General features: G+C 43.2%; 2 protein-coding genes across 7 annotated transcripts in view; one reads left to right on the top strand and one right to left on the bottom strand.

Moving 5' to 3' along the window:
- The window catches only part of LOC119393576 (DNA replication licensing factor MCM6), a 50,651-nt gene that overhangs the window by 31,186 nt on the left and 1,271 nt on the right, over positions 1 to 18,194 (bottom strand). Inside the window, exons 1-7 of one of the 2 annotated variants that reach the window (XM_037660683.2) lie at positions 12,990 to 13,187; positions 11,146 to 11,292; positions 10,907 to 11,017; positions 8,543 to 8,705; positions 8,250 to 8,389; positions 7,595 to 7,707; positions 6,671 to 6,816 (exon numbers count right to left, since the gene is read on the bottom strand). In XM_037660683.2, coding sequence (XP_037516611.1) covers positions 6,671 to 6,816; positions 7,595 to 7,707; positions 8,250 to 8,389; positions 8,543 to 8,705; positions 10,907 to 11,017; positions 11,146 to 11,292; positions 12,990 to 13,081 — 912 coding nt within the window. In that variant the 5' untranslated portion in view covers positions 13,082 to 13,187. Of the gene's footprint in view, positions 1 to 6,670; positions 6,817 to 7,594; positions 7,708 to 8,249; positions 8,390 to 8,542; positions 8,706 to 10,906; positions 11,018 to 11,145; positions 11,293 to 12,989; positions 13,188 to 18,194 lie in introns of those variants that run through there. The other variant, XM_049416283.1, reaches the window with a different exon arrangement.
- Positions 13,452 to 18,194, top strand: part of LOC119393575 (centrosomal AT-AC splicing factor) — a 35,560-nt gene continuing 30,817 nt past the window's right edge. The window contains exons 1-5 of one of the 5 annotated variants that reach the window (XM_049416288.1): positions 13,452 to 13,752; positions 13,831 to 14,000; positions 15,431 to 15,529; positions 15,603 to 15,669; positions 16,457 to 16,522. In XM_049416288.1, the coding sequence (XP_049272245.1) occupies positions 13,615 to 13,752; positions 13,831 to 14,000; positions 15,431 to 15,529; positions 15,603 to 15,669; positions 16,457 to 16,522 (540 nt within the window). In that variant the 5' untranslated portion in view covers positions 13,452 to 13,614. The remainder of the gene's footprint in view (positions 13,753 to 13,830; positions 14,001 to 15,430; positions 15,530 to 15,602; positions 15,670 to 16,456; positions 16,523 to 18,194) is intronic. The other 4 variants (XM_049416286.1, XM_049416287.1, XM_049416285.1 and 1 more) reach the window with 4 other exon arrangements.

Here is an 18,194-nt window from a genome sequence, read left to right as displayed (position 1 = left end):
CGAAAATTCCCACTTTCGCACTCTGGACACAAGGGGCCCGTCGTCTTTGGTTGATGTCGCAGATTCAAGCATCTGTGGCCATCATCCTTGGACTATTTGGCAGCAGGTCGTATTTTCTCGAAGCCTGCCTACTCGAGCTCATCGAAACCGGAGGCGCGTTCGGGGACCACACTGGTTGGAAAGTCGCAGCTGAAACATGCAGTGTGGCGGAGGGTGAGGAAATCCCGAGAAAATTAAAAGAGAGACGAGGAGGAAGAGGAATTAAATAAGACACTCGCTCTCGTAAGCACGGCATCTTTTCTCAGTTTGTCGGTTAGATATTGTGGAAGCCCTACATAATACTATAACTGCGGACTGACGCGATCTTTTCCTTGAGGTCACCCATGCAGAGATTACACAGAAACACACTGGCCTCAAACAGACCATCGGTACAGGCAACTGCGAGAAATAGAGTGACATGAGTTTCTGCCTCCTGGCTAGAATAAGCAGCTGCTGCGCCAGTATACTCCACAGGTTTCATCTGATCGTTGCTTTAACACGGCGCCACTCAGACCTTTTCAATCGTGCGTACAGCCTGAACTGTGAGCGCTATCTCATGTTTCAGACATTACAACATAAATTTCGCGACTGTCCTTCCTTGTCACAGCAGAAGAAGGGGGCCTCTAGCTGAAAGCTGTATTTCTCCCTAAATATGCGACCATACAGTATTACTAAGTGCTACAGGTCACTTCTTCAATAGTAATGCACTAGATGCTAGACGTTCGGTAAACCGACGCGTAAAGTTGCGGATTACATAAAGGGTCTATAAGCCCCATTTCAAAATTCGCGAGTGCGCATTCCTGCGCTACATTTTAATGGCAGCAACTTTAGTGCTTCAAGTGGCGATGAGGTCGTAGTTGCACGTGCTGGCGTTTGTCTATTATGCATCTTCGTGTCAAGAGAGCCGAGTCTACATTTTCCGCGTCCCAGCGCAAGCAAACCGCGCTTGAACACTCTGTTTGAAGGAAAGACTAGCTGCCATTAATGGGCTAACTGCATCGCAGGAAAGCTAGCTGAATAATTATGAAAATGGTATAAACCCTATAAGACGGACAGTTGGGCTAATTGGTATACAGCATAATAAAATATGGTTACTAGCGCCCTTGTCTTCTTTACGCTAGCAAACGTGTCTTAAAGGGACACTAAAGAGCAAATCGATTTTTCTTGCATTAGTAAAGCAGTCTTCCACGATACCAAAAACACCACGCTTGCTGCGAGAAGACGCTTAATAAGCGAGAAAACGCGCAAAAAGAAAATACAGGTGGCGACGCCACCTTGGAATTCCTGCACCATTTTCCGTGACATCACATATTTTTGACGGCGCCTGCTTGGGCCCACGTAGCTCCTAATCGGTTAAATCGAAGTACATTGTCCTCTGAGGGGGCCAGAGACTTGACATAACGAGTTTGTGGTAATTTCGTCGAGCCAGTGGTGCCAAAATACGTTAAATGCTCTTTGATATCTTTTATGTCACGAATTACAAAGTTCGGCGCAAAATTTTAAAATGAAACTTTGAATTTGGTTTTCTCCTCTAATAATAAACCTATGGTTGTGAAATAAACTACACAATAGTTCTACGAGCACACTTTATCAATCTAAACCAATTCATTGTTTCTCTTTAGTGTCCCTTTAATATGTATATACGGATTGCCTAATCCTCTCCCCATCATTGTACTTCATCACTCTTTTTTCCCCGTTGCGTTTTCCCCGGTGCAGAGTAGAAGGCAGGGGCGTACTAGCTCAGGCCACCCTCTCTGCCTTGTAATATATTTTCTCTCTCTCTTTCATTGGTAACCAATATTTTATTTGCTAAAGAGTAAAACAGAACGGCACTGAGAACCAGTCAGGAAATAAGCAGCGCATATTACAATGCTGCACTTACACAAAAAACAAGTAAAATCTGAGGGTTGAATAAAATACAAAGAAAGTTGCGATTGACACTACAGGTGACGAAAACTACAGTAGAACCCCGCTGTTACGTTCCTCACTGCTGCGTTTTCCCGGCTGTTACGTCGTTTTCCACCGGTCCCGGCATAGCTCCCATAGGATACAATGTATTGGGAACCCCGCTGTTACGTCGTAACTGTCGGACCGTTCCCGTATGATACGTCGTGAAGTGCGCCCGGAGCCGACCGAAAGACTACCAAAGAGAGCGGCCATGGCGCATTTTCACGCAGCTTGGCCTCGTTTGACCGTAATATATTAGCCGCATGAGAGGCGCAAACAACAGAATCTTTCAATTGATGCAAACAAAAGCATGGCCTTCGAGATTCAAATTGCAAACATGGCGTCTATGACGTAACTGCTCGCGTAAGCAAGGCCTTCGAGATTGGCATTTACTATTGACAAAAGCATAGCCTCTGAGATTTGCATTGCACAAACATGGCGTGTATGACGTAATTGCTTGCGAAAGCAAGGCCTTCGAGATTGGCATTCACTTCTGCCATCGCGTTGGCGTAGACTCATCATCATCGTTATTTGTCGGAGAACGGGAGGAGTTCGAGCTGGTTGGAGCTCGCATGGTCGTGCGTGCGGTTCGCGGTCGGACTCGCCGCGCCGGTCGTGATTGCGTGTGCTTAGTTCTTTCATACCTACAGCTGTTGGTGTTAAAAAAATCACATACGTTGATTACATTTCTGTGGATGAGGCCGTCCTAAGCTCCGCGTTTCTATCCATCGACTAGATCGCGGCTGAGCGCGCCAATTTTCGTGCTGCTCGTAAGAATTGAAATAAAATTCTGTACCACTAAATATTTTGCCGTTTTTCCTGTTTTTCGGCTCTTACGTTTCCCGTCTCTTACGTTTATTTCCTACGGTCCCTTCAAAAACGTATCAGCGGGGTTCTACTGTACTCGTTTATCAAATGTAAGGAGAGATGCGTTTATGCGGCAACACGATGAAACAGCGCGGCTAAAAACGAACATGAACAAATTAGCAACAAGACGATGCGCTGGCACGTGTGAAATTTACAGAAAAGAATAAACTTCTGTGTTGAAAGTTGGCGAATCGCCGTGCTGCTTACTTTCTCAAAAGTCCCCTTTTGTTTTGTTTCATGGGGTTGTTGCTGCGAACCACATGCATTTTTCTACTGAGTGAAGAAATGTCAGTTGCCGAGATGCTCGGGCGACAACCGACGCTCCTTTGGGTCGCCACACATCCAACATGCAAAAAAAAAGACGCTCGAATGCTACTGACGTAGCAGGAATTGGCAAATACTCCATTGCAACCTCAAACATATGATCTAGGCCAGTTCGCATGCTGTGCCAAGTCTCAAGTGAATTCGGATTGGTGCGGCGATCGACTACAGGGTTACTATAGTATGTCTTGAACTGAGAAGGCATTTGGTTCATCAGATCGTCCTCCAGTGCAACTGGTGCAACGCAGTTGCGTAGAAGTGCGCGTGGTGCGAGCAGCAGTAGACTGTGAGCCGGAGAGAGGCGGGCAAGTTCATTTCTGCCTCGATGGGGTGGAGCCGCCTCCTGCCCGGGCTTGAAGTAATTGGGGAGTGCTTGGAGTGGGACGCCGTACGCGACGGAGATCAGGGCGACATCATATCCTTCTCTATGGGGTATGGCCGCCGGCACCTCGGGGCTCGTTCTGCTAGCGCAGGAATATGTGCTGTAGTGAAATCAGTGAAAGAGAGACGATGTACACCACATCTGCGTCATGTGCTCCGGCCAAGGGGCGAGGTTGGGGGGGGGTGCCGTAATCGATTAATCGAATAGTTTTAATAGATTAATTCGATTAATCGAGCGGCAGAAATCGATGACGAATAATCGATTAATTGTGGACCTTTAATCGATTAATCGTTCATCGATTTTGCCATCCCTACTCTGGACAGGTTCTTGCAGTCGCCGTCATGTTCTATATAAAGTCCAAATCGATAACAACCCTCCGCGCATCATGTTTTACCCACGGGTAAAAGCGCGTGAGTGGAGACGACGAACGCAGCTGAAGCAGAGATGAAATGAGCCGAACCATCTCCTTAGCAGAGAGAGCACATGCAATAGCATCACCCCACGTGCCAGGCCTGCCATCGATTGCTACTCAAGCCGAGAGGAAACGCCCCGCCCATCTTGATGAAACGTGGGGGTGGGAGGATGTGTCGCTCAAGCAGCCACTGTGAACTCTGATTTTAAGGGCGCAATCGCGATCACTGGCACACGCGCTATCTCGACAGGCCTCAGCAGACGGCTCGTATACCTTTCTATGTGCTGTGCTCTCAATGCGAAGAGACTGTGCAAAAAGTGCCTCTCTCCCTGGAGGGGCCATATTCTCTTACGCCAGCGTTTTGTAAGAGTTACACGAGATCAGATCCAAAAGAGTTAGCTGCCAGCCTTACTTCATATAATATTACAATTTGTTCCTATCGCATTCATTGCTTCGCCCTTGCGGTGAAACTGATTTTTTGCCAGTTCTTTGGACTAGTGGCCAAAAAGGAGCAAGATACATTGTGCATAGGATGAGATGAACCTTCTGTATAATCACTGCATCTTTCCTCAACCTCAATGTACTGCAGCCGACCACTTTGTGTGAAGGCACTACCATGTTCTACGGCTCGGTCGACGTGCTGCGGGTTTCAAGACCAACATCAAAATATTATTTTTCTTTGCTCCAAATGAGTACAACCACAAATAAATTGTGCACGCATTTTGAGCATATGGTTTGATTCTTTCTGCGCAACAATGGAGCATGACTGGCTGCAGAATAATTAATTACATGCTAATTAGGATTAATTACTAAAACTCACACCAAACAACATGTTACTTCACTTTCTTTCTTGAAATGTAATACAGTGAAATCTCGGTATAATGAACTTGAGGGGACCGCTGAAAAATGTTTGTTATTCTGAAAGGTCGTTATAGTGAAAGCCCAAAAATTTACCATAACAATAGAATTTCAGTAACGTAAACGTCCTACCTTTGCAACGGTACGTCCTTGAACTCGTTTCTCACAACAATGCACACGTGAACGTCAGACAAGGCACGTTTATTTGAAATAGTCCGTGACCGTTTTTTGACGGGTGCAGCACAAACTCTGCGTCATGAACGATTCTAGACCGTCCGCATTTTTATGCGCCGCTTCGGCCGCTGTTTTCTACGAATAAGCGGAGTTTTCTCAAGTAGTCCAACGCATCTGTTGCCGACACGGACTCGTCGCGATCTTCGGATGCTACCGTGACATCGTCGTCCATGTCATCGCTGCAATCCTTTAAGGCACAACTGCATCCACACGAATTTTGAGCGACGGCCGACAGGATTTGCTGTCGCGGAGGGCCATCCATCGCCGTCGCTTGTCACCCGTCGCAGGTTTCTGGAAAGCCAGAAAACATCGCTTGTCGCCCGGAAGTGAGCATGACGATGTCGGCAAAATGGCGGCATCTCTGACCCTCGCTTCGGTTGCAATTTGCTCGTGATGCTTCCAATCGGCGCGTACTTCAAGGAATGCAAGTTATAGACTGCCTTCTTTACAGCCCCATCTCACGCGGAGAACGAGGCAGCAGCCGTATTTTGTCGTTAATATTGATCGACGGTTCGTTTTGATGTTTCGGTGGTAGCTTGCTGCATTGGTGGTAGCTTGCTGCAATGTCAACATCGTCGTCGTGTGAGGTAGCCCTTCTCCCTGCGAAGCAACGATGTGAGGCGCTGCGGCTTTTCTTAAACGTTCTATGACAGCAAGAGGAAACATTGTCAAGATGCGCCTCGTGGACTCACCCCAACATAACGCAGTTTGCAAAGTGCGACGTAGCGTAGGCAGCGTACGCTTCCGGGCGCCCTATGGAATCACAGCAGATACTACTGTCGCGGTTAAACATAAGATTGCGAAAAAAGAAAGTCACGAAACGCTTTTATGGCATCCTTATCTCAAACAAGACAATAATAAATTTGGCATGTTGTCATTCATCTACTCTGTAATTCTTCGTAATCTGCCTGCGCGCACGCAATAGTTTTCAATCGAGCAACGGTGACACTTTGTCGCGAACATGTAGGTGCGCCCGTCGCTACAGCAGCGACAGCGCGACGAAGCCCGTTTGTCGCAACCGTCTTCGCTCGAAAGTCGCGTGCAATGCATGCGGTTGGGCCTTTACAAAACCTGATGCGTTGTCGCCTACGCAACGGAGGGGGAAAAAAAAGTTATCCGCCCGCGTCTTTCTCCTCCCGCACCATCCCAGGTTTTTGCGGGAGGGCGTCCGCTCTTCGCGCTGCATCATCTGCTAGCTTACAGCTCCGACTGCCATGACCGATACACTGAAATCTAAGAATTTTCGCATTTCGGGATATAAGTTCGTAGTACTGAGGCGTTGTTAAGATTACACGGGAATTAAATAACGATCGTTATTCTGAAGTTCGTAGTAGTGAAATATTTTTACATTGAAACTATAAGCAGTCAGCACGGGATTTCTTAAAAAGTTCGTTAATTTGAAATGTTCGTTAATGTGGTGTTCGTTGTAACGAGGTTTGACTGTATCAAGTGGCTCAGAATCATGTGTGAATTTGACACCTTTGCAGACAGTCGATCATAATTCCCACCTGAAGAGAATACAACAAGCCCAACCTTACTGTTCCTTTGTTAGGGGCATGGCAACAAACAAAGTGTCACTACCACAGTACCATGCACGAATACCCACTCACCCTGGGGTTGGTCTGCTCGACAGTGCAGGCCAGAAAGGCAAGCCTGTAGGACATCTCACGCACACCAAGATTCTTCAGGCCACGAACTCCCTCAGTCTCAAAACCTTCCATGCCTTTGTGGTGGGCAGAACTTTCAGTGCGCAGACCTGGAGCACGAGATGAATATACAAATCAAGGATTTCACACAAAGATTTGACACAATACAGGAAAGGCTTCTGGCTGTTTCAAGACTGCCTAATAGTGTGCAGCTGACATTTTAACATTGGTCAGTAGTGTGGGGAAGGAGGAGAAGGAAACAACAAAAAGTAAATTAATTTGAAGGGTTTTACATGCCAAGGGAGACGGATAGATGAAACAGGACAGGAAGAAGTAGAAAATATGGCACTTAAAGCTGGCAGCTCTGCTGGCGTAAGTTCCTCTGGCCAAATCCAAAGTAAATAAAGTACTCAGATGGCTACATTTCATAATAATAAAAGGTGATGGTAAAGACAAGTGAGGTGTTATACAACTGTTTATTACTTCGAGCGCAAGGCCTTTTTATGGTGCGCATCAAAGCAAGGGAAGATGAATAGATGAAACGAAGCAATGAAAAAGCCTCGTCACAAAAAGTTGCTGAAAAGGACAATCAAGCAATGGTGACAGCGCAGCCAAAAATCTTAAAACCTCAAGCACACTCATGAGATACAAAGCGAAAGTAAAAAATATAATTACAAATATGAATCCTAAAACCAACCAACAAATAAGATAAAACCAAACAAGCCATGGAAGTTACACGATGGAAAGATAAGAAGACGTGGTAAAAAATGCTACTGAGAAGGCATGCACCGTAGGTAGTGTACCTCCTTCTTGGAGAGAAAAAGTTGTTATTGTTTCATTACGGTTCATGTGATAATCTCTCATAGTTGAGCTGGCAATTCCACTCACCTGGTGTGGTTAGCTGGCTGACATCAGGGACTACAATGAGTGTGCCTGTGAAATCACACCTGTCACCTGCTTGGGCGACTTCAACTGCCTCTGCACGTACAATAACCTCCACACTGCAAACAGAAAAAAGACTAAGCTTAGCTTATATAGTAAATATATACTAGCAAGCACTGCGTCGGAGGAAAGTGAAATAAAAACAGACTTTGCTAATCTCTAATCACATGTACTGCAAAGCATTTCATAACTCCAGAGCTTGTATACGTGCCTGGAAAGCTATTTCTCTTGAACAGATCACTTTAGTACTTCCCACTCCACAAGGGGTATTAGACAAAGGGTAGCTTTACAATAGATTAAAAGATCATCTTCTCAAATTTCACAGAATAAGAAACAATGTCAGAAGTACCCTAACGTGGAATTATCAAGGGTATCAGAAAAACAATAAACATCAACACATTTCTATTTCCTGAACAAATTTGCGAATCCCATTCTAATTTTACGCAAAAGAGGCATGCAAGCTGCAATTCTCTATTGCTTTATCACTTCTTTCACAACACAGCCATGGCACAATTAAGATCCACGTCTTCATCCGAGTCACGCTTTTACGCTAACGCAAACAATATTGAAACGAACGAAGATTTCGCAAATGCACTCATACCTGCGTGGAATGTTTCCTCGGGGAAGTTCGGCCTGCGTTTCCTGAATGCGAACCTTCTGAAAATCCACAAATGTCGACTTGTTTGTGTCGAGAATGAAACGTGTCCTGTTCTGGCACACAGGGTTTCTACAGATGGTCGGCTGCATTGGCAGAATGAAAAAGGAACATGAATGAGCGGGCATAATAGCTAATCACTGTTCGTATTTATGCTCATTGCATCTCATTTGAGAACAGGTTTACTACTGGTATCAGGAAAAGATAGTGAAAAAGAAGCAGTGTAAGCCATGGTTCACCTGCGTGTATTTGAACTGCTGCTCCACGCCACTGACAACTGTCTGGCAGTCGACGCAGATGAACGTGCCACTGACAAGCTCTGGGTGCACCGGATGGGTACGCACAACTTGGCCACTGATCTTCAGCAGGCTGCCAACCTTAGCGGTTGTTAACTCTCGCACCCTGCAACAATTGATGATTTGACAACTCAAATGTACACCAAAAAACGGGGTGCATACACTAATGAGGTGCCGCTGGTGCACTGCCAGTTGACTCCTGCGGATGAAATGTTTTACGGAACTCTTCACAACCAATTCATACCGTGGTTTCTGCCATAAATATTAGCTACATTATAGCAAAAATGTTGGATTTCTTTCAGCATACATACTGCCATGTGTTAAGTTGGTGTGTCCTTCATGGCGAGCATGCTTACCAATTCACAATAAAGTCAGCTTATTTCATCCAGGGTAGCTAGCTTCAGTCAACTCCATACAAGGCTTGTTGCCCTGAAAATGCATTCAGAAATAGCATTTCTTCTGCCCCCTTAATTTGGTCATCAGATAAATGCTTCACGTGGAAGCATCAGCCAATACTGTAGCAAGTTAAAAAATTAGGAAGCTCCTCTGCTCACGCTCTTTTGAAACAGAAGAAACCTACACACTCCTAAATGGAGGAACATTCTTAAGTATAGTTAACTGAAAATTAGGGGTGTGCGAATATTCGAAGTTTCGAATATTTTTCGAATAGTGTTTGCTATTCGATTCGATTCGCACTGAAATTTTACTATTCGAACTATTCGAACTTCCCAAAAACAAATGCAGTCAACGTCCGATTGAAAGTGACCCCTTCAGATTTTCAATATGCTTCACCTCATTACACCCCCGTATTGCGGCAAACCTGCCTTTCCAGCTCCGTTACGGTCGAACTTACGCAAGAGACAGTCAACGTCTGATTGGAAGTGGTCCCTATATTTTCAATGTGCTTCACCTCCTCACACCCCCGTATTGCGGCAAAGCTGCCTTTCAAGGTCCGTTACGGTCGAACTTAGCCAAGAGACAGTCAACGTTCGTTTGGAAGTGGTCCCTAAATTTTCAATATGCTTCACCTCATCACACCCCCGTATTGCGGCAAAGCTGCCTTTCAAACTCTGCTGCGGTCGCAAATGTATTAACACTAGAAAACGCTGGTTCCAACATGGAGATGAAAGATGTGGCAGAGTTGGGGGCTCATTTAATGCTGTTTTGGACCTGAAATTTGGGCAGGAAGTCCGAAAAATCGGACGCCGAAGCTTTTTAGCATCCAGAATTTCAGATGTTCTTATATATCGATGTCTACGAGGCAGATTTTGGAACTCCGGACTTGAAGGGAGCACACCCTTGTCCGCCACATCAGTTGGCCTTCCACAGCAGTTGAAAGAGGAGGAGAAGCTGAGGAAATGGCATCTCTGCCTATTACGTGTAAAGTGTTGTCGGCAGCACTTTGGTTGCACCAAATCATGTACATAAATACAATTCGGCCTCTACATTGCCTCACTCTTGATAAGAAAGACAACTATGCAATATGACCCCACTACCGCTTCATCAACCTAGCGAAAAGAAACACTTTCATGTTGCTATCTCACAAGAACATACTTAGGGATTCTCTGCAACTTTTTCTGTAATTTCACTTCGAATTATTCGAAAATTTTTTGAGAAATATTCGAAAATTATTCGAAATTATTCGATTCGATTCGCACTCAATCTTTATTATTCGAATTCGCTTCGCACCCAAAATTTTGCTATTCGCACAGCTCTACTGAAAATACATCCCTGCGCACATGCTGCTTATTGTTTATGGACATAAGGAAAGGCCAATAAAATGTTGATGGTCATACTGTCAACAAAAAGAACCGAGTTTGAGCAGCAAAATAAACTTTCATTATTTCATGTCAATGGAAAAAATCGCTGGTATGGTACTTAGCAGAGATGATCTATAAATGCAAAATTAGAGGCCTTCATTTTAAACCTGCACTGCCACAAGCACAAGAACATCAATCAGGATGATTTATCCATTCATGGCAATCAACATCCCGAAGCAACATTGTTGCTATGAAAGGCAGGCAAAAAAGAATGTTTCTAAGTTCGTATATGTGGGTTATAGTGTGCATATAAATGTATGTATACATGAGCAATCGTGCGTAAAACACTGCAAACAGGGAGTCGAACCAGAGATTTCATACTCGGCAACAAAACACCATAGCCACTGATTCACCATCGCAGGCTATGCAATTGGGTGTTGCCCCGAATAGTATACGACCCTGCATGTCAAGGAACCTGAAAAAAGCCTTGTAGTTTTTTTAACTCTCAACGCTTTATTTCTTTTCATTTTCAAAGGTATGCACTTACTTGTGTCTCGTGGCCACATCCACAAAGCTGACATAGTATTCTTTCTCGACATTCACTTCAGCGTGATCCCTGACGAAGTTGCGTAAGGCACGACACAGGTAGGGGTACACACTGTAATGAGAGAGTGAAAGGAGCGTTTCACAAACATGGAATGCCACAGTAGCTGGTGTTTCAACATCAGAAGGATTATAAACGGTCTTCCCATCAATAAACAAGCCATAGCCATCAAGACGACTCACCGATAGTACTCTTCCTGGACGACAGTAGCAAGGTTCTGGTTGAAGCGCTCAACGTCGGCAAAGCTCACTTCCAGCGTATTTCGCTCTGGCTTCACCAGATTCCTCGCTTCCTCAACGTACTTGACCTCATTCCGTTCATTCTTGCACCTGCATGAACCAACATGAACATGAGGCAACATGAACCAGCAATATCATGGACCTCAATAAGCAGTACAATGAATAAGACTACGACAAAAAAAAAAAGTATGATGACTAAAAGAATAACAATAAGCTTAATAAATAAATTTCTTAAATTGCATGCACTATAATGAGTAATAGCTGTGCTTCCTTGCATGGTACGTCCTCTGTTTTTCAGAATCAATCCTGCTTACAGAAAAGTACCAGCTATCTCTCAAGGTGTCCGAGTAAGGAACTGAAGCACAAATAAAGCAGGAGCCACAAATACTTATTAAAGGAGTACTGACACGATTTTGAAGTGCAGCAAAACAGACGTTTTTGTTTTCCTTGGCATCTAGTGTTAACGCTCTCCCACACCGCATCCGGGAAACACGTATAAATATTTAAGTTTGATTTTATAGTTTTCATCTCCCAGCATCTGCAAGGCAGCTTCACCGCATGGAGAGCCCTATGACGTTTCAAGTCAGCTCACTTGGTTTGCGAAATCTCGGTTCTGCATGCAGCCTAAATCACAGAAATCGCTGTCGGAGGCACTGGACGACAGTTCACTCATCATGAACCACGTTCGACGGACAGCAAAGGACAGCAGGTGCGTATTTCGTGGGTTGCAGTCTGCCCGTGACGTCACGGGCAGACTTGACACGTCACTATGAAGCCCCCCTCTCGAAACGGAAACTGCTGGTTGAAAGAAGCAGTATTAAAAATATATGCAATGCATCCCCAGGCACCACGACACTCTTTTTAGGGTTCTCGACACCCGTGCTTTCATTTAGAGCAACAACCCGAAAAATTTTAAAATTCATGTCAGTACTCCTTTAAATAGTCATTTTCATGCATAAAAAGTGAATAATTACCGATTATTTGACCCCAACAGTGATTTATTCAACCACTACAAGTACTTTTACGGCGCTTTTTACTTATTTATTTGCCGCTTTGTATCACCAGTTCCTTTCTCACTTTAACTCAGACCACTTTTTATTATTTCATAAGCATGCATGTAATTACAGGAAAAATCTCAACTGCTGTACTCCTTGGATGAATGCAAAAGCTAAAGTAGGCAAACCATAAAGATTTTGTGCAAGAATGTGTCGGTACCTTGAAGGTATTCGTGTTACAATCAACAAAGTTTTACCAACCAACCAACCAGAAAGTAAACTTAAGACACGTGGGAAACTAAACAAAGGTTCCAGAGCTGATTAGCTTATTAAGAAATTATCCTAACAGAGCTTGTCTTAACGAGTTCCACGACATGCAAAATATACATAAGCATAGAAAGTGCATCCGGCAAAGATAAGCTGAACAGTCTATCTAAAAAGTTCGCTTTAGCTTTTGCGCCTTGAAATGTGAACACGACAACAGTCTCACGCCATAGCATTGCGTGTACCATCTGAGCGGATTATTGTGCTGAGATTAAGAAGCGTCCGCACATTTATTCAGAATATGGTTGAGGAGACGAGCGCTGATTGAGAGTGTGTTTACACAATTCTACAGATAAAACAAAATGCTCCGAAAGATAGTATCTGTAGCTTAAGGACAAATTTATTTGTTAACACGGGCTATTAGAAACAAATCACGATCGCGCACAAGGAGACGGGGAGTACCGATAGCGAGCGCGCCTTTGTCCGCGACATTTTTAAAGGGCCACCATTGCAGCGGCGGCAACTCACTCTTCGAGAAAATCTTGAAACAACTTCTGGCAGCGGTCCCCAATGTCATCTTTGACTTGCACGGGTCCAGTTCGAAGGTCTGCGACATCCATGGCGCAGTGCAAGGTCTCGTAACAATATTTTCTTTAGAGGAGATCTAACTATTATCGCACAATAGCAGGCGGCCTTCCGTTAACCGCACACGCTGTTGTTTCCCGCAAAAATGCGTGGTTTGCGCGCGCTTTTCTGCCCAGCGTTGACAACTAATACCAAAACCACGTCAAGTTTTGTCGTTTCGATTTTAGTCCTTTAGCACTACAGTTCTGTAAAAGCTTTGCATGTACTGTTCTTTAGTACTTTGTTTCGCCAGTGAAGAACTTGCGTATGACTTTTTTTAAATCTCATAGGTCGCCTGACACAAATAGCTACAGTCTACCACTGATATCATCATCATCGCCGATCGCATTTGTTTACATTTTTTTTTCTAGAAGATCAAAGAGAGGTTTGGTTTCTCGCTCTGCTTGGTGTGTTCAGAAGCGGTGGCTTACGTCGTTTTGTGTGCCATCGTTTCGGCCCAACTATGTTTTACTCTACGTGAATTCTCGGCACTCAACCCAGCTGTTGTAATCTGCATTTACCGTGCACTATGGCGACCATAGAATCGTTCATGCAGTACACGTTGTGTGAGCTATGCAGGGTGAGCCATAACGTTGGGAAGAAGCACGTGTATTCGAAGAAACATCAACAAATTGTCAAAAATGTGTTGGCGAAGTACCTTAAGAAAGTAAGTGTCAAAGTTTGAAGTGGTCGTAAAATCTTATCTTTTTATTTTCAAGCTCCGTTTGAAATCCTTCCGTTCCAGGTGCACGAAGCGAAGCAGTTCCTGAAGAAACCTGAAGTGCACGATTTGCTTTGGGAAGATGGAGCTAAAGTTTGGTGCTACTTTTGTGCCGCGGAAATTGAGAAACACGGGAGAAACGTTGATAACGCCTTGAGCGTTCGCAGCTACAACTTTCTCTTGCACCTCGCAACGTAAGTGACGTGATCAACTCTCTTGTTAATGCGTTTTGAGTTTCTTTGGCATGATCAGTGTTTTTGCGCTTGGATGTTCTACAGGCAAGTATTTTGCATCACGAGCTATGCGACGCGTTGGGCTTGCAGCCCGCATACTTGAAATATATATTACAGGATTTACAGAAACCTAAAACGAGTATTGTGGTGCGTGGGAATGCGTCGTATATATTTTAATTACCGCTACCTTAAAAAGACGGTTTCAATATCGAGGGGGCGGCTTCTCGGTGACGTTTCATGTCAGTATGACGTCACGGGGATACAGAAACTCGCGACGAACTAGCGGCAAATCCGTCATCTGCTCGTGGTGCACATAAACAACGATGAGTGAACTGTCGTCCAGTGACACTGACAGTGATTTCTACGATTTAGGCTGCATGCAGGACGCAGAACTCGGGGGAACTGTCCTGACACGTCGGGATAATGTCCATTGCAGTGGGGCTGGCTTGCAGATGCTCAGCGACGAAAACTTGAAAGTCAAATTAAAATATTTTATAGTGTTCTCCAACACCGGTGTGTGGACAGCGTTGACACTGCATACCAAGGAAACGGAAAATGTCCCTTTTGCGATGTCTTAAAATCATGTCAGTACTCCTTTAAAAACAATGTGCCGCGTGGAACTCATTAAGGAGTTTTTGTCTGGTAACTGCCATCTGCTTTTTTTAATTCACAAAGGGCATGTGAGACAACGAGCAGTTCATGACAGCAGAGTACGTCGTGCTTAACTGATTCTATCTTTCCCTTGATGTCAAGAGCAGTGCAAGTGGTCATTAATTGTTCCCGAGCAAGTTTTACGAAAAAGGATATTCCAGCATATGTTTGGTGCTGCTATAGCTTCAGTTACCGCTTAACAGCTCTTCTACACCTTTTTATTCCTTGCGTTTCCTATCACGCTCGTTTTATGCATTCGTGTAAGTTTTGTTATCTTACATTATTCTTATTGCAATGTTTAAAATAGCAAATCTCAATGTAGCATCTCATTTGGTCAAATGCACAACTGCGAGCTAGCCTTGTGCTAGGTTAGCGAACATGCAAGGAACAGTGGTCACTGGCCAAAGCAGGTGTTGGAGGGCAAGCCTGGTAGAGATAAATTATTGAATAGGCACCATTAGGATTCTCAAGCAAAGCCGCCACTTGCGGACACTCTAACTGTAGCATGTGATGCAGCTAATAGCCCAGAGAAGAAATGCATATTTCACTAAGTTTATCTTGCTGTAGACCTAGAAGATGTGCATTCCTTACTGAAATTTATTGCATACTTGCTTCTTAATTTTTTACTGATTTAATTTCTTCCTGAACCTTCATTGTCATGCAATGTTCAGCAATAATGACCTTGTGGAGCTTTGTGTTGCAGTATACCATGCCATGTTAACTTGAATTTCTACTTCTAGGCCGGCTCACGAAGCAGCCTGTAAAAGTTTCTTCTGGAAGAACAAAATAAGCAAGGCATCAGTTAAGCTGTATGTCATCAGCAGTGACATAGTTTCCAAGTATGTTCCTGTTATGCTTACGTAGCTATTTTTTTTTGTACACCCCATGCACAACACCCATGCTGTTTTACAGAGCAGAGCCGCTTATTAATGCTGCAGAAAAGGCCTACCTTGAGAAGATGGAAAGGCTGCATCAAAAGGTGGGCGCCGTGTTGTTTTTGGCGTGCTCCTTCTTCGAGACATATTTACTCAAATAGTACTGATTTTTTTAGTATTCACTCGCTGTACGGAGAAGTGGGGTCGGTTCACAGCGTGCAAGCCGAGGCATGGAGGACATTTCGACATGTGCAAATGCACGCTATCACGTGGCAGCTATTACAAATTAGCATATGTGTGGGAGCTGGGCTTTCATATTGAAACCTGTGATTTACAAAGCTTCACATGGTAGGCTTTTTGTTATAGCAGGGAGCTCTATTCGCCATCTGCGACATGTGGCTGATCCTCTGGCATAGCCTTGGTCCTTAAACGACCATAAAAAACGGTGTACTACTTTTTTTCTTAAATTTTAAGCCTCTTACACTGTACTGTGTGCTTCAGTTGCAGTTGACTTTTAGTATATTTTGCATTTCTTAATTAACAATTTTGCTTGTACTGCTGCGATAAAATTTGCATGATGACGCTGAAGTCAGAAAATTGCTCTGAGAATTCATCAGTAAGCTTTCTCAGAAGTTAAAGGTAAATAAACTGAATTCAGCCTGTATATGAGATCATTGAACAAAACTGTTGTATCCTTCCATGTTTAAATTGCCCTATGGCGTGTAATTTCAGCTTTGACAACACATTATCATGAAAATGCACTTAGTAACTGAATGTTCGCTGATGTAGTAAATGAACAGGTTCTGTCATGTTTTATGAGCATTGTGTGTAAAGTGAGGTAATGTAACCAATTACACAGTCATAAATAAGTTTCTTTTCTCTGCCCTTTAGAATGTCTCTGCCATCCTAAAAGCCGACAAGCAGAGGGAAGACACTGTGATGAAAGCCCGCCTCGAGGTTTGTTCTGGATGAACGTATCCACTTTGTATAGCGTTTCTGTGCATCTGTTGCTGAATTGTTCCAATTAATTTGCTCAGAGCTTAATAAGCAGAACTAAAGATGGAAGTACGGAATATGGTACCTTGTGTACCTCTAATTATATAACTTTAAAGTTAAAAAGAATTGCACACTTTGAAGCAAAATGAGCAGTAGTGCATCTGCATTCTCTTTGAAGTCTAAGAGAAATTATATTTGCATATCATGGTCGTTGAAGACACCACGACAAATGCTGTGCGGTTTACGGCTGTTTTGAATGCTGGTGCTAGCTGTCAAAGCAGAGTTCAGAATTCCTAAAAGCATAACCTTTTGTGAACTTTCAAGAATTTTTTGTTATATATAGGTTACACATGATTAAAGCCATAAACTTAGTACTTGTAGGATACATAGAAATATTATATTATGCTATAGAAAGCATAATATAATATTTAAAATATTATATTATGCTCTAAATCAAAAGAATATTTTTACATCCATCTACATGTTCCTTGATGAAATCATTTATGAACCTGCTGCTTTGCAAAATGGAATTCAAGAGTGCCCTCACACACACTTAAAATATTTTCTTCAGCGTCAAAATAGGCATGTAATTAAAATTCATGATTTATGATTATCCTGTTGTTACCTGCTTTATGGCTACCGCATTACTGGGCCATGAGAAGATGACATGGGTTAAGTGAAAGCTCGTTTTGAATGAAGCATTTTGGGGTGAATTCATAATACAGCAGGCTAACGGGCCATCTAACACGCTGGCTTAAAGACTGCTGGAGCTTGAATTATCTCAAATCAAATAGCAAAAATAGATTATCATTGCATCCCTAACAACATTTATCCTAAATGTCGTGTCTGGTACCTTTGGTGACTGAAATTTAACTCATACTGCCTGCCATCTGTCTTTTTTCTTTTTTGTAAGGTCTACTCTTTGTACTTTTTCCATCTTGTTCATTGATAAACTAAACTTTAGGCTCATGTTCATCACTATGTGTGCAAACGATAATCTTTAAGACCTACTCAAATGTAAATAAAATGAATTGAATGAAATATAGAATATTTTTCAAGCATCAAACAGCCATTTTCAAAAAACAGTTCTCGCGTCCCTGTGTGTTCACAATGTTAGCCAGTTTCTTTTCTCACATTTGCACAATATGAGGCATTCTTTATTAAAAGCATAACTGGAACACGAGGAGCAAATAATCAGTTTATTGTCATACTCTGAGTGAGTGCAAATGATTATTGTTTAGCCATAAATTTCAGGCTCCTTGAATGGCATATCATCTGAGTAAATTATCATGTCTTATGTCTATTATGGTGGCCAGCACAAAGTTGACCACAATTCTGCTCGACTTTAATAGTTTACTGTGTGCAGCTCATGATTTTAGAAGTTTGCAAGGTATTCTGCAAACATTCCTATTTACTAATAGTTTCGATGCAGCTTGAAGAGCAAGTTGAATAGGGCAATGTTTGATTTGTTATTCGAAAGTGTCAAATATCTGCATAACCCCTCTCATTGAGTACACCAAACGTGTTCGTTTGCTTATAAAAGTATCTCCGGTAAATCATTTAAGCATGTAAAGCTGTTTATTCAAAAGGGTACTATGATTGCTAGTTCCTCAGTGTGTACCGTATATTGCCC

Source organism: Rhipicephalus sanguineus, chromosome 5 (genome assembly GCF_013339695.2).
Source record: "Rhipicephalus sanguineus isolate Rsan-2018 chromosome 5, BIME_Rsan_1.4, whole genome shotgun sequence".
NCBI lineage: Eukaryota > Metazoa > Arthropoda > Arachnida > Ixodida > Ixodidae > Rhipicephalus > Rhipicephalus sanguineus.
The sequence above is the reverse complement of the archived record's forward strand: the minus strand, read 5'-3'. Positions and strand labels throughout refer to the sequence as shown.